At 43.6% G+C, this 13,959-nt stretch overlaps 1 protein-coding gene across 2 annotated transcripts in view; it reads left to right on the top strand.

Moving 5' to 3' along the window:
• CORO2B (coronin 2B) overlaps nt 1-13,959 on the top strand; it is an 89,921-nt gene that overhangs the window by 58,253 nt on the left and 17,709 nt on the right. For both annotated transcript variants that reach the window (XM_073653476.1, XM_073653477.1), the window contains 2 exons: nt 6,423-6,623; nt 6,880-6,996. In XM_073653476.1, coding sequence (XP_073509577.1) covers nt 6,423-6,623; nt 6,880-6,996 — 318 coding nt within the window. The remainder of the gene's footprint in view (nt 1-6,422; nt 6,624-6,879; nt 6,997-13,959) is intronic.

Below are 13,959 nucleotides of genomic sequence, written 5' to 3' on the forward strand. Positions count from 1 at the left end.
TATACCGTATTTTTCAGACTATAAGACGCACTTTTTTCTGCCAAAATTTTGGAGGAAATTGGAGCGAGGGTGCATCTTATAGTCCAGATGTACCTTATCTTATAGTCTTATTATAGTACAGCTGTGGATGGGCAGGAAGCAGCGGGTCACAGGAGGCAGGAGCCGGTGGCTGGACGATCACATGTGCCTGCTATTACAGAGAATGAATATTCAATACTCCCCACGCCCATAGTCCCTACCACCTCTATGCTCTGAAGCCGGAGCTGAGAGGTGGGAGGGGTTATGGGCGTGTGGAGCAGTGAATATTCATTTTCTTTAATAGCGGGCACACTGTTAGCCGCAGCCACCAGCTGCTGCAGCTGCGATCACATGGCACGGTTAGGTGGGCTGCGCAGCGGGAATGAAGAGCCTTGGGATTCCAAATGTGGGAATGAAGATTCCAAATCTTCATTCCTGCAGTGCAGCCCTCCTAAATGTGCCAGTTTCCATTTTTGCTATTATCCATCTGGAAGAACCCTCCTCCAGTCATGGGCAGCAGCGGCTTTCTATGCTTTTATAGGTGTGGTGCCTGCACACTACCATCATTTTCTCTTTTCTGTCACCGTACTGTATTGCCCTATTCTGCGTGCGCTTCTGTCCCTCACCAGAACTTGACACTTTAACTTAGAAATTCATGCATCCAATGACACTTATGAAATTTTACCCAGAAGACTAATTTTCTATGAGTAGACATTGAACAGCCCTGTGCCGCACCTGGGGTGTGGTGTAGCCAGATTTTAGTCCAATAGTATGGATTAGAAAGAAACCGTGAAGCAAGCAGGCATGATGCTACTGAGCACAGAGCAAGCTCAGAAGGGTAAGGTGTAAATGTAGCGACACTTAGGGATGTAGAATTTCCAATGTGTATTCAGGACTCACAATATTTCAGCAAAAAAAAAGGAAATCGCACCTTCAATGACTGCTGTTTTGGTTATTTTCCCATGATGTGATAAAATGTAATATATGACAAAAATGTGAGATAGCATAAGGCGGGGTCTTACTATCTGTGGGGGATCTTTCATCCTGCTGTGCAGATCATTGTGTTTGCACATCGGTAACAGGAAGGCTAGTCCAGCAGCTGGACTGAAGAATGGTGTATTACATGGAGTGGAGAAGTATTGCCTAAATATAGAGTGGTCTGTAAATTGTAATGGTTGTAGTATTTTTGGTACAGGGTCATCTTACAGCAGAATGTCAAACGGGAAATGGTTAATGTTTTGTGTCAGTGGGAGATGCTGCAAAGAGAGGACTATTCATTGTAAGGAAAATTGTAGGATGGGGAGTAACAGGAGGGCAAGGGGCAATAGACAGTGAAGCTTTTGTCACCCCTTACCCTGCGGCACAGTGAATTCTTGAACATGCCTGGGATACAGACCAAGCTTTCATTTAGGGCACTCAGGGTCAGGACTAAGCTGACCTTGAGCCACATGCTTGAATATCATACATCACCCTGTAATATGGAGTCATATATTTAGATTACACCAGCACATATAATGTACATTTATAGCAACAACCAAGGAAATTGAACTCCACAATCTATATGCCCACAAATCGTAAAATGAAAGAGGGAAAATATTCTACTTCCACAAAAGAATACTAGCTTGTTAGCCCCCCAAAAAAGTGATATAAATACAACAAATTGGAAAAAAGTGACTAATGGCCTAAATGTTCCACAACACAACCTCATACCCCCATACCCATTAGACCAGGGAGGTCAAACTTAAACACACAGAGGGCCAAAATTAAAAAGTGGAAAAAGTCACAGGCCAACCCGTATACAGTATAATGGGCCACACATAGTCCTTAATACAGAATAATGGGCCCCCAGATAGTCCTCCCCACAGAATAATGGGCCCCCACATAGTCCTCCACACAGAATAATGGGCCCCCACATAGTCCTCCACACAGAATAATGGGCCCCAACATAGTCCTCCATACAGTGTAGTGGTCCCCACATAGTCCTCCATACAGTGTAGTGGTCCCCACATAGTCCCCCATACAGTGTAGTGGTCCCCACACAGTCCCCCATACAGTGTAGTGGTCCCCACACAGTCCCCCATACAGTGTAGTGGTCCCCACATAGTCCTCCATACAGTGTAGTGGTCCCCACATAGTCCTCCATACAGTGTAGTGGTCCCCACATAGTCCCCCATACAGTGTAGTGGTCCCCACATAGTCCTCCATACAGTATAATGGGCCCCCACATAGTCCTCCATACAGTGTAGTGGTCCCCACATAGTCCTCCATACAGTGTAGTGGTCCCCACATAGTCCTCCATACTGTGTAGTGGTCCCCACATAGTCCTCCATACAGAATAATGGGCCCCACATAGTCCTCCATACAGAATAATGGGCCCCACATAGTCCTCCATACAGCATAATGGTCCAAACATAGTCCTCCATACAGAATAATGGGCCAAACATAGTCCTCCATACAGAATAATGGTCCCCACAAAGTCCTCCATACAGAATAATGGGCCCCACATAGTCCTCCATACAGAATAATGACCCCACATAAGGGTGGCGGTTCTGGTGTCGCGGGCCAAATATAACCACCCTGCGGGCCAGATCAGATTTGGCCCACAGGCCGGAGTTTGACACGTATACAATAGACTAAAGTTGGCTATACCCACCAATATCAGCGGGATTGGCTGACAGTCTAATGTGTGTGAGGGCCTCCCGTCTCTCTCCTGACAGGTCATGTTAGGGGAGATAAGGGTCAGGAAGTTAAAATTGAACATCGGACCCTTTAGTTATTCATAGGGGTCTGGCAACAGCTCATACCACCCTGTCTTTTGAAAATACATCCAGCCAACAGGTTTTTAACGTGTGGGGGCCTTTAATACCATGCCTAAAGTTTCCTTTGTGTAGCAGTGGGATATCTAAAACCAGTCATATAAACACAAGAGCTTTTGACAGCAAACTCCTTGACCCTGCCTTGAACATGTGCGCCCAACTCAAGTGCGTAATTATTTGAATTAGAAGTGGGGAATAAGCCACTTCCAGAAACTTCTTTCAGTAATTTACATTTTGGCAGGACATCTTGACATCTTCTGGCAGGGATAAGACATCTTGAAATCAAACATGCCTAATTCTTCTTTTCCCCAACCATTGTTGGGTGGTCCACATATAAGATGACTGTACAAATCTGCAATTTTTATTTGTGTACTGTCAGCTTTATACCCAGAAATCTTTTCTTTATCCCTCCGCATTTTACGGAAATTTTCTTTAACACCTTTTCTCTCTAAACTGGGCGTCTTTGGGTAGGTTCACATGACTATTTTCTCCACATCCGAGAAATACGATCCAATTATTCTGATCAGAGACTGATCAGAATGGCATTTAGTTTTTTTCAGACATATAGAGGAAAAGAAATAAGTTTCTTCACCTTCTCTAGTCTGTCCATGAAAATCGGACATGTGCACAGCCCCATAGAATATCGTAGGTGCTTTCTGAGAAAATCGGTCATGTGCATGAGCCTCTATGGTAATAATTGATCGATCCATTGTGTACTGTCCACTAATTTATGGATCAGAATATCTTACTAAATGTTCTATAAGGCACCCTGAGGGAGATTTCATCTTACTTCCAGTATGGGAGAAATAAAACCGAATGCAGTAAGAGACCCAATTGTTTGGTCGCAAATTGACTGTGATTTGCTGCATTACTTAGATCAAGTGTGTGGAAGAAAGTGGTGTCATGTTTAGAATAATCAAATTAATTATAGATGACAAACACTTTAAATAAGGTAACGGCTTTCATAAATAGATTCAAAATAAAAATGCTTTCTCAATTTGATGTAGAAATCTACAAGCAGAACCAAAATGTTCTGCAGAGTCCTTTTTATTTTTGGATATCAGTGGTGATCAGAGATTTCAATCACCATTGTTATCTTCTTGCAAGTACGTATGACACACGAGCAGATAACTGAGTCAATAACTGATCAATGAGTGGAACAGGCTGCCACGAGAGGTGGTGAGTTCTCCTTCAATGGAAGTCTTCAAACACAGGCTGAACAGACATCTGTCTGAGATGGTTTAGTGAATCCTGCATTGAGCAGAGGGTTGGACACGATGACCCTGGAGGTGCCTTCCAACTCTAACATTCTATGATTCTTAAAGGAAATGTGTCACCCTTCCTGGGCAATATCAGACCTTTACTATGGCCATATGTGGCGCCCCTGAGGGTTCAGTCGCCACAGAGGTACTGCACTACACCCAGAGGTGTGGTATCTCCTTCTCTCAAGTAAGGAGGGAGTGCTGCCCGGAACCCCAACACCTGCATCCAACACTACACTGCTCCAGGCTGGCTGGAAGGGCCAAGATGCAATGTGTTTTTCCTGCTGAGCCCTGTCCCTGGCTGGAGTGGGGTGAACCCAAAGGTAGGGGGAACCAGTAGTGGGTGTGGGTGGAGGAAGCAGTTTAGGGGAGCACTATAGAGTGAGATATAAAAAGGGAGGCCATCTTAGGGTGGCACATCAGTCAGTAAGAGGAGTGAGAGAAGTCAGTCAGGGAGCAGAGTCTCTTTTGAAGCTCTGCTCCACAAGTAGGGCCCAGTCACAGAGGCCCAGGTGGGGAGCAGGGGAGTAGGCTCCGATCTAAAGAAGGGATCCTAGGGGGTACGGCGAGTGCGGGATAGCCCCGAATCTGTCAGAAGACAGAGGGATCATAGGCCGCAAGAAGGGGACCAGCCCCTGGACCAGTCGTGTAACTCCAAGTCTCGGCTGGAAAAACCGGAGGCTTCTGGCTTTCATAGACCAGTTTCCGCAGCCTTATTCTAATCTCCGTGAGGGTCAAGCAGGTCTGGGAACTCCAGCAAGACAGGAGGGACCTCAGGGCACCCGAGCGGGATTGAGAGTGGGGAAGCGCAGGGCAGGAGGGAGAAGACCCAGCGTGAAGACGGTCTAGCTAGGAACACAAGAAAGTGGGGTTCTGTCAGGTGCTCCTAATCTGCCTGAGGAAGTGCTGAACCCCTGCCTGGTGAACGCAGTACGACGTGGGAGGCTGGCACCCGTACAGTGCACCAGTGGAACTGTCATAAGAAGTGTGAGTAAAAACTCGGATGACTGCACCGTACATTCATTCATCTGCGTCTTCTTGCCTCCCGGCACTACAACGCCCAGCGCAACTTACGCATCCTCCACTGCCCTGGAGCTAGCTCTACCTGTGGAGAGCCACACCATCCCTGCTGCTGTAACACCAGCTCCAGAGGACTGCTCCGCAGCAGCGGCTCCCTTTGGCCGCATTCCACAGGTGGCGTCACGAACACTTTACAAATCCCCTATAAATATAATTCCCCTTTTTATTGACCGCCCTGGGTCACGGACCGGGCCAGCCACCGTGATATCCCCCACCGACATCCATAGAGGCCCGGCTGCCGAGTACCCCACGGCCCTGGGGGCGCGTCACATACAGGTATAGAAAAGTAAATCTATACTTACCTGTTTGGCCCATAGCAGAGGTCTGATTGCTGAGAAATCTGGTTTTATAAAGTCTGTTTTCCTGAGGCTTGGCATCCGGGGAACGCCAAGCAAATCCCTCCTATCTGCTTACTATTCCCCTAAATCGCCGCCTCTGTGCTAAATTACCATATTCCCCCTTCCCCTGCACGTCACAGGGTCCTGTGAGAGTTTATCCACTGCATATAAACTCTCTAAAAACTGGTAATGGGGAGACGGATACTGACATGTCTGTAGCCAGGATTAACATTATATGTCTTTTGAATATTTGTTTGAATACCATAGTATTGCAATATATAGTGAAAATCATGGTTTCCTAGGCTGGTCTTCATAGGAGCACCGTATGCAGGCATAGGGGCCTCTAGTAGACCCCTGCCTGCCATAGCAACCCATGGACACGAGGGGACCAATGGGCATGTTGAACAGAGCACACCTCCTTTTACACGCTTTAAATGTCGCTGCAAGAAACTGACAGAGACATTTAAAGGATCAACAGCAACGGGTGGAGCTCAGCTCTACTATCTGCTGTTAGAGGCAGATGATGTCTGTGTAACACCGCCGTCATTTGCTGACAATGATGCAAGCTCAGCCCCTGAGCCTGCTTCAAAGACAGAGACCTAACATTGGATGTACCAGTATGCCCAATGTTAGGAAGGGGTTACAATTTTTGACATCTTTATTATAAGTCATCAATATAAGATTAGTGAGTATATGCAATACATATTACCATTTATATTAAAAGAGAAATCCTGAAAACTTGCAGTTTACTTACTGTTCCTCTAAGTATGAGCCTTCCTCTTCTGTAAAGATCACAGACCTTTTCCTGCTGTGGCCCCTATTGGTGTAAAGTGCCTGCCTCGTTCTATGAGAACACCATGATAAAAGCGATCCATTAAAATTGACACGAGTCTCATTTTTACCTGCAGATGTCATGGCGTCCGCAGTACCGAAGCTCTAAATTCCGAAATGTGTACGGCAAAGTTGCAAGCCGGGAGAACTGTTATGAATGTATCCCCATTACCAAGAATGTGCACGATAACCCCTTCTGTGCTGTCAATGCCAAGTTCATAGCAATTGTCACCGAGAGTGCAGGAGGGGGCTCATTCCTGGTCATTCCACTTCATCAGGTGAGTGAATGTATCTGTATTAAACTTTCATCTAATGAATATGACATCACTGTCTATAGCTACTAATAGTGTAATGGTTACATGCGGGGAATCTATAAATGGATGACAAATATAAAAAATATCGGATGATATTAGGCAGTACTTTATAATCTGTGTGCAGGTGGAGGGAGGAGCTACTGACAGGTATCTGTCTGTCCTCCTCCCCCAGGTCTGCATGGTGGGGGCTCACCTATGAAATCTTCTGTGCCTCCCCCAGACTGGACGTATTCAGCCCAATCACCCCAAGGTGTGTGGGCACCAGGGCACAGTACTGGAAATTAAATGGAACCCGTTCATTGAGAATGTCATCGCCTCCTGCTCCGAGGACACTTCGGTAAGTTATGTTTCTAAAAAGAAAAAAGAAACAAACATTTTTATGAATGACCATGGCGCTTAGAATTGCACTTAGAATAGATTTATTATCCAAACCAGAATGATATTCATATCTCTTCTGAGTGGTTATGATAACATGAAACAGAATCAGAATACTTAAAGGGAATCTGTCAATAGGATCAACCACCCTAAGCCATCTATATGGACACGCAGGTCATAGACAGCTGATAAAAATGATACCTTGATAACTGCGATCCAATGTCTTATTCTAGAGAAAACAGCTCATACATATACAAAAAAGTATATACAGTGGGTATGGAAAGTATTCAGACCCCTTTAAATTTTTCACTTTTTGTTTTATTGCAGCCATTTGGTTAATTCTAAAAAGTTCATTTTTTTTCTTATTAATGTACACTCTGCACCCTCTCTTGACTGAAAAAAAACAGAAATGTAGACATTTTTGTAAATGTATTAAAAAAGAAAAACTGAAATATCACATGGTCATAAGGATTCAGAACCTTTGCTCAGACACTCATATTTAAGTCACATGCTGTCCATTTCCTTGTGATCTTCCTTGAGATGGTTCTACTCCTTCATTGGAATCCAGCTGTGTTTAATTAAACTGATAGGACTTGATTTGGGAAGGCACACACCTGTCTATATAAGACCTCACAGCACACAGTGCATGTCAGACCAAATGAGAATCATGAGGTCAAAGGAACTGCCCAAGGAGCTCAGAGACTGAATTGTGGCAAGGCACAGATCTGGCCAAGGTTACAAAAGAATTTCTGCAGTATTCAAGGTTCCTAAGAGCACAGTGGCCTCCACAATCCTTAAATGGAAGAAGTTTGGGACCACCAGAAGTCTTCTAAACCTGGCCGTCCAGCCAAACTGACCAATCATGGGAGAAGAGCCTTGGTGAGAGAGGTAAAGAAGAACCCCAAGATCACTGTGGCTGAGCTCCAGAGATGCAGTAGGGAGATGGGAGAAAGTTCCACAAAGTCAACTATCGCTGCAGCCCTCCACCAGTTGGGCCTTTATGGCAGAGTGGCCCGACGGAAGCCTCTCCTCAGTGCAAGACATATGAAAGCCCACATAGAGTTTGCTCAAAAACATATGATGGACTCTCAGACTATGAGAAATAAAATTCTCTGGTCTGATGAGACGAAGATAGAACTTTTTGGTGATAATTCTATGCGGTGTGTGTGGAGAAAAGCAGGCACTTCTCATCACCTGCCCAATACAATCCCAACAGTGAAACATGGTGGTGGCAGCATCATGCTATGGGGGTGTTTTTCAGCTGCAGGGACAGGACAACTGGTTGCAATTGAAGGAAACATGAATGCATCCAAGTACAGAGATATCCTGTATCAAAACCTCTTCCAGAGTGCTCTGGACCTCAGACTTGGCCGAAGGTTCACCTTCCAACAAGACAATGACCCAAAGCACACAGCTAAAATAACACAGGAGTGGCTTCAGAACAACTCTGTGACCATTCTTGACTGGCCCAGCCAGAGCCCTGACCTAAACCCAATCGAGCATCTCTGGAGAGACCTGAAAATGGCTGTCCACCAACGTTCACCATCCAATCTGACCGAACTGGAGAGGATCTGTGAGGAAAAATGGCAGAGGATCCCCAAATCCAGGTGTGAAAAACTTCAGGGTCTGAATACTTATGACCATGTGATATTTCAGAGGTTTTTTTTAATAAATTTGCAAAAATTTCTAGATTTCTGCTTTTTTTTTTCAGTCAAGATGGGATGCAAAGTGTACTTTGATGAGAAAAAAAAATAACTTTTTAGAATTTACCAAATGGCTACAATGAAACAGAGTGAAAATTTAAAGAGGTCTGAATACTTTCCGTACCCACTGTATAAAAAAAAAAAATGTGGATAAGATCCATGGGCGGGACATAGATCTCCCTAAGAATCTGGCTCCAGAGATTATTGTAAATGAAAGGAGTCATTACCAGTGTAAGGCATGTAATGACTGACAGTCTGTTCTCCTGATTTACATGTCTCACACTGGTAACGCCCCCTTTCATGTAAAATAATCTCTCAAGGCAGGTTCTCAAGGAAATCAGTGTCCATCCCATAGATCTTAAAAGCTTATTTACATATTAAGAAGATTTCTCTTGAATAAGACAGATTCCCTTTAAAAAAAAGTTTCTGTCCTCATTGTTCACATTGGTATTGTGTAGCAATAAAGACATGCATAAGAGAGATTAGTAAAATTACATAGACAATAATAGATATCTTTGTACAATTATGAATATGAACCTCAAGTTAAATGACACATGAACAGTACTAAGTTCAGCATTAATACCTGAAGAGCCACATGTAGACAAAATACAAAAAAATATCAGAGTATATCTGAAAATACCCCACAAGTGACTATAAATACAATAATTCAATATGAAGAAAATAAATCAAATACCAAAATGCATAATAGAAACAGAATGATACAAATTCGAATAAGAGTAATCATAACAAAATAGTGTAAATGCTATATTAATATTAAGTAAATTAATAATAAAACAAAACATTGTGACACTATTAATTGATATATAGTGGCATGTAAAAGTTTGGGCACCCCTAGTCGAAATTACTGTTATTGTAAACAATTAAGCAAGTTGAAGCTTAAATGATCTCTAAAAGACGTAAAGTTAAAGATGATACTTTTCCTTTGTATTTTAGGCAAAAAAAATAGATAGTCATTTTATTTCATTTTAAAAATTACAAAAAGGAAAATGGGCCGATGCAAAAGTTTGGCCACCCTTGGAGATTTGTGTGCTCAGATAACTTTTGACCCAGGTTTCAGACCCTAACTAGCCTGTTAGGGTTACGGCTTGTTCACTATCATTGTTAGGGAAGGCCAGGTGCTGCGAATTACCCAGCTTTATAAAAACCCAGCCTCCTCTTACCTTGTGCCAAAAAAATAGCTGCCATGGGTTCTTCTAAGCAGCTGCCTAGCACTCTAAAAAGGAAAATGGTGGAGGCACACAAAGCAGAAGAAGGCTATAAGAAGATAGCGAAGCATTTTCAAGTTGCCCTTTTCTCATTTCGATATGCAATTAAGAAATGGCAGTTATCAGGAACAGTGGAGGTCAAGATAAGGTCTGTAAGACCAAGTAAAATTTCAGTGAGAGGTGCTCGTAGGATTGCTAGAGGCAAATCAGAACTCCTTGCAAAAAACCTTCAGAAAGATTTAGCAGACTCTGGATTTGTGGTACATTGTTCTACTGTTCTTAGACACCTGTACAAATATGACCTTCATGGAAGAGTCATCAGAAGAAAACCTCCCCTGCATCCTCACCATAAAATTCAGCATCAGAAATATGCAAAAGAACATCTAAACAACCCAAATGATCAAAGATATGAGTGGAGAAAAAGGGGCACAGAATTTCAGGAAAAGAACATCTCGCCAACCATTAAGCATGAGGGTGGATCAATCATGCTTTGTGATTGTGTTCGAGCCAATGGCGTGGGAAACATTTCATGGGTAGAGGGAAGAATGGATTTGATTAAATGTCAGCAAATTATTATTGATGCAAACATAACACCATCTGTAAAAAAAGCTGAAGTTGAAAAGAGGATGGCTTCTACAAATGGATAAGGATTAGTGTTGAGCGAGTATGTTCTATTAACCCTTTCGCCGAGTATGCTCGGCCGAGCTCCGAGTATTTATAGCTGCTCGGTGATATGGTTGAATCGCTCCCGTGTGCATGATTTGCAACTGTTAGACATTCCTCTCATGTAATAAAACTGTCAATTTCTTACAAATTCCTCACATGTAATAAAGCTGTCAAACAGTTGCAAATCATGCACACGGGAGCGATTCAACCATATCACCAAGCAGCTATAAATACTCGGAGCTCGGCCCGAGCATACTCTGACAGAACATACTCACTCAACACTAATAAGGATCCTAAACACACGTCAAAATCCACAATAGACTACCTCAAAAGGTGCAAGCTGAAGGTTTTACAATGGCCCTCACAGTCAGGGCTGTGGAGTCGGAGTCGGAGCCCATTTTGGTGGAGTCGGTATAAAATGGACCATCTCAGACTCCTAAAATATATAATAAATTGGGTACAATAGTTCAATGCAGGGAATGTTTTTTTCATAAGAATTTGGGAAAGTTATGAAATATCCTATAATTGTCTGTCTTATTCCTGATCTAAGGGTCTAGACTTTTAGCTGATATGAATCTGTGCTACAGTAAATTTATCACTTAAACATGAGCCATGTATGAGGGAGTCGGAGTCGTGGAGTCGGAGTTGGAATCGGTGTCATGGAAATTGAGGAGTCGGAGGTTTGGCTTACCGACTCCACAGCCCTGCTCACAGTCCCCTGATCTGAACATCATTGAAAATCTGTGGCTAGACCTCAAAATAGCAGTGCATGCAAGACAATCCAGGAATCTGACAGAAATGGAAGAATTTTCCAAGGAAGAATGGATGAAAATCCCTCAAACAAGAATTGAAAGACTCTTGTCTGGCTACAAAAAGAGTTTACAAGCTGTGATAATTGCAAAAGGGGGCACCACTAGGTACTAACCATGCAGGGTGCCCAAATTTTTGCATTGGCCCATTTTTCCTTTGTAATTTTTAAAATGTAAAATATGAAAATATATTTTTTATTTTTTGCCTAAAATACAAGGAATGTGTCATCTTTAACTTTAGCCCTTTAGAGATCATTTCATCGTTAACTTGCTTAACTGTTCACAATAGCAGTAATTTTGACCAGGGGTGCCCAAACTTTTACATGCCACTGTATCCATATAACATACACAATAAAAGATATTCCTCTTCCTTTTATTTGAATGTACCACTCCATCGTTTTGTTTTTTTATTTCAATGATGGAGCGGTGTTACTAATCTATGTTCCCTGCCCTTAGCAGTATACTTGCCAGCCGCCATCTTCAGCTTTTCCGCACCACTCTGGTCCCGATATGTCATCATTTGATCGCAGCTTCTGACTGACCAGAAGTCAGAGGTTATGGTCACAAGCTCTCAATGTAAATCTATAAGGGCCTCGTTATGGCTCTCATAGACTGATATTGAGTAGTGACCTCCGGATCATCCAGCAAACACTGGAGCAGGTCACAAACTGCTGAAGACCGACCAGAGTGGCGCCGATAACAGATGAAGACCGCAGGTGGTAAGTATAAGACTAGGGGCAGGGAACTTACATTAGTGAAACCACTCCAGCAGTGAAATAAAAAAAAACACTGAAGTGGTACTTTAAAGATGACCATCCTGAGTTTTCCTGACGTGTCTTTTTGTAAATACTGTTCTTTCTTTTCCATAAAATAACAATTCTTAACCATCTTGCAACTCTTGGCTTAAGGAAGGGGGTCCCCGGAAACGTGGCAGCAGTGCATGTGGCCATGTAGCCGAGCACTCTGTCTGCTTGCTCCTGATTCCTATGGACCATACATTGATGTTAGAACTTTCTGGAACACTTAGTGAATATACCAGTTTACTATGTCTTGCACTTTATCGCTTGAAGCTTCGTGCATATGTGAACATACAGTTTTCCATTACATAAGAATATATTGTGTGTCTCCCTTTTTACGTCATCTTGGAACTTTGCATTGTGCTGTTCTTCATCACTCCTCTGGGTAAATAAAATGACAACTGGGTGTTCACATTACTCATGCAAGTGGGGCGTGTTAGTAGTCAACGCGACTCTGTCCAATCTGTGTATGGACACACCCTACTGACAATGGGATTGCTGATATCAATTTATTTATATATGCCCAGGGAGAATAACTGCCGCATATGATGACATAATTATAGGAAAAGATGATCTTATGGGGAACGCAAGTAATTAATAAACAGATCAGACTGACATAAAACAGACAGATCAGATCTGACAGATTCTGTTGTCCACTTTCTGCCGAGATTTCTGAAATGCCATACAATGATGTATAATGACATCCGATGCACTTATGTCAAAGAGTAGGTTATTTTTCTCTATATCTTCCAAGATGATGACAGTCACAAGATTTAGCTGCATGATCTGATCACTTGCCCAGCTGTGTAGTCTTCTGCGCAGGCACAGATACCGGCAGCAGAATGTCCTGTATCTGCATCTGAGCGGTGCAGGGTGAGAAACACAGGAGATGGTCATGTGCGGAAATTATTTACTATCGTCATCGTAGGCTCTATGGATAAGGTGGAGTATTTCCACAGCGTACTTATGGGCAGCTGAGTGGCCTCTGTGCCATGGTACACGAGTTAATTTATCGCTTCATATGCCATTATATAACAGTGTAAACTGGTATATTGTTGTAATTCTGCCACATAGTTAAAGGTAACCTGTCATCAGATTGATGCTGCCTGAACCACAGACAGCATGAAGCAGAGTCTGGCTCTGTGTTTGCAGTCAGGAATATTTCAGAATACACATGCTTTGAAAATCCGGCGGTAGACTGTGTCTCGGCTGACTAGTCCGATGTGGTCTGCTGTTGCTTCTCCTCTCCCTGCTTCAGTTGATTGACAGGTCTCTCCCCATGTGTGTGTAGCACCCTGAGGATTCGGCTGCTACAGGGGTATTACACCTCAAGCCAGAGGTGTGGTATTCCACTCCCGGGTAAGGATGGAGTGTGGAACTGAGCTTAGTAGGCTGCATGCACTACATACATCCCATTTCCGGGGGACAGAACTACGGTACTCCCACCAAGTAAATGTGCAGGTACGACAGCGTCTGTCCCTGGCTGGAGTGGGAGGGGGGTGGAACATCCCAGTAGTGTAGGGGCAGATAGGGGGAGTACTCTGGGTAAAGCTAGGAGCTCATTGGGTGCTAGTCACCTGGGCTCACACATAGAGGGAGGTATATAAGGTGGGCACCATCTTAGGACAGGGTCTTTTTAGCAGGGGAGCTCAGCCAGGAGGGCTGACAGGGAGCTGTGGCTCCGGCTGGGCCCAGCTCCAGAGCAAGGCCTGCAGAGAGAGGAA

This window comes from Phyllobates terribilis, unplaced genomic scaffold, assembly GCF_046119375.1.
Source record: "Phyllobates terribilis strain yellow unplaced genomic scaffold, ASM4611937v1 Scaffold_11__3_contigs__length_659146591, whole genome shotgun sequence".
NCBI classification, from domain to species: Eukaryota; Metazoa; Chordata; class Amphibia; order Anura; family Dendrobatidae; genus Phyllobates; species Phyllobates terribilis.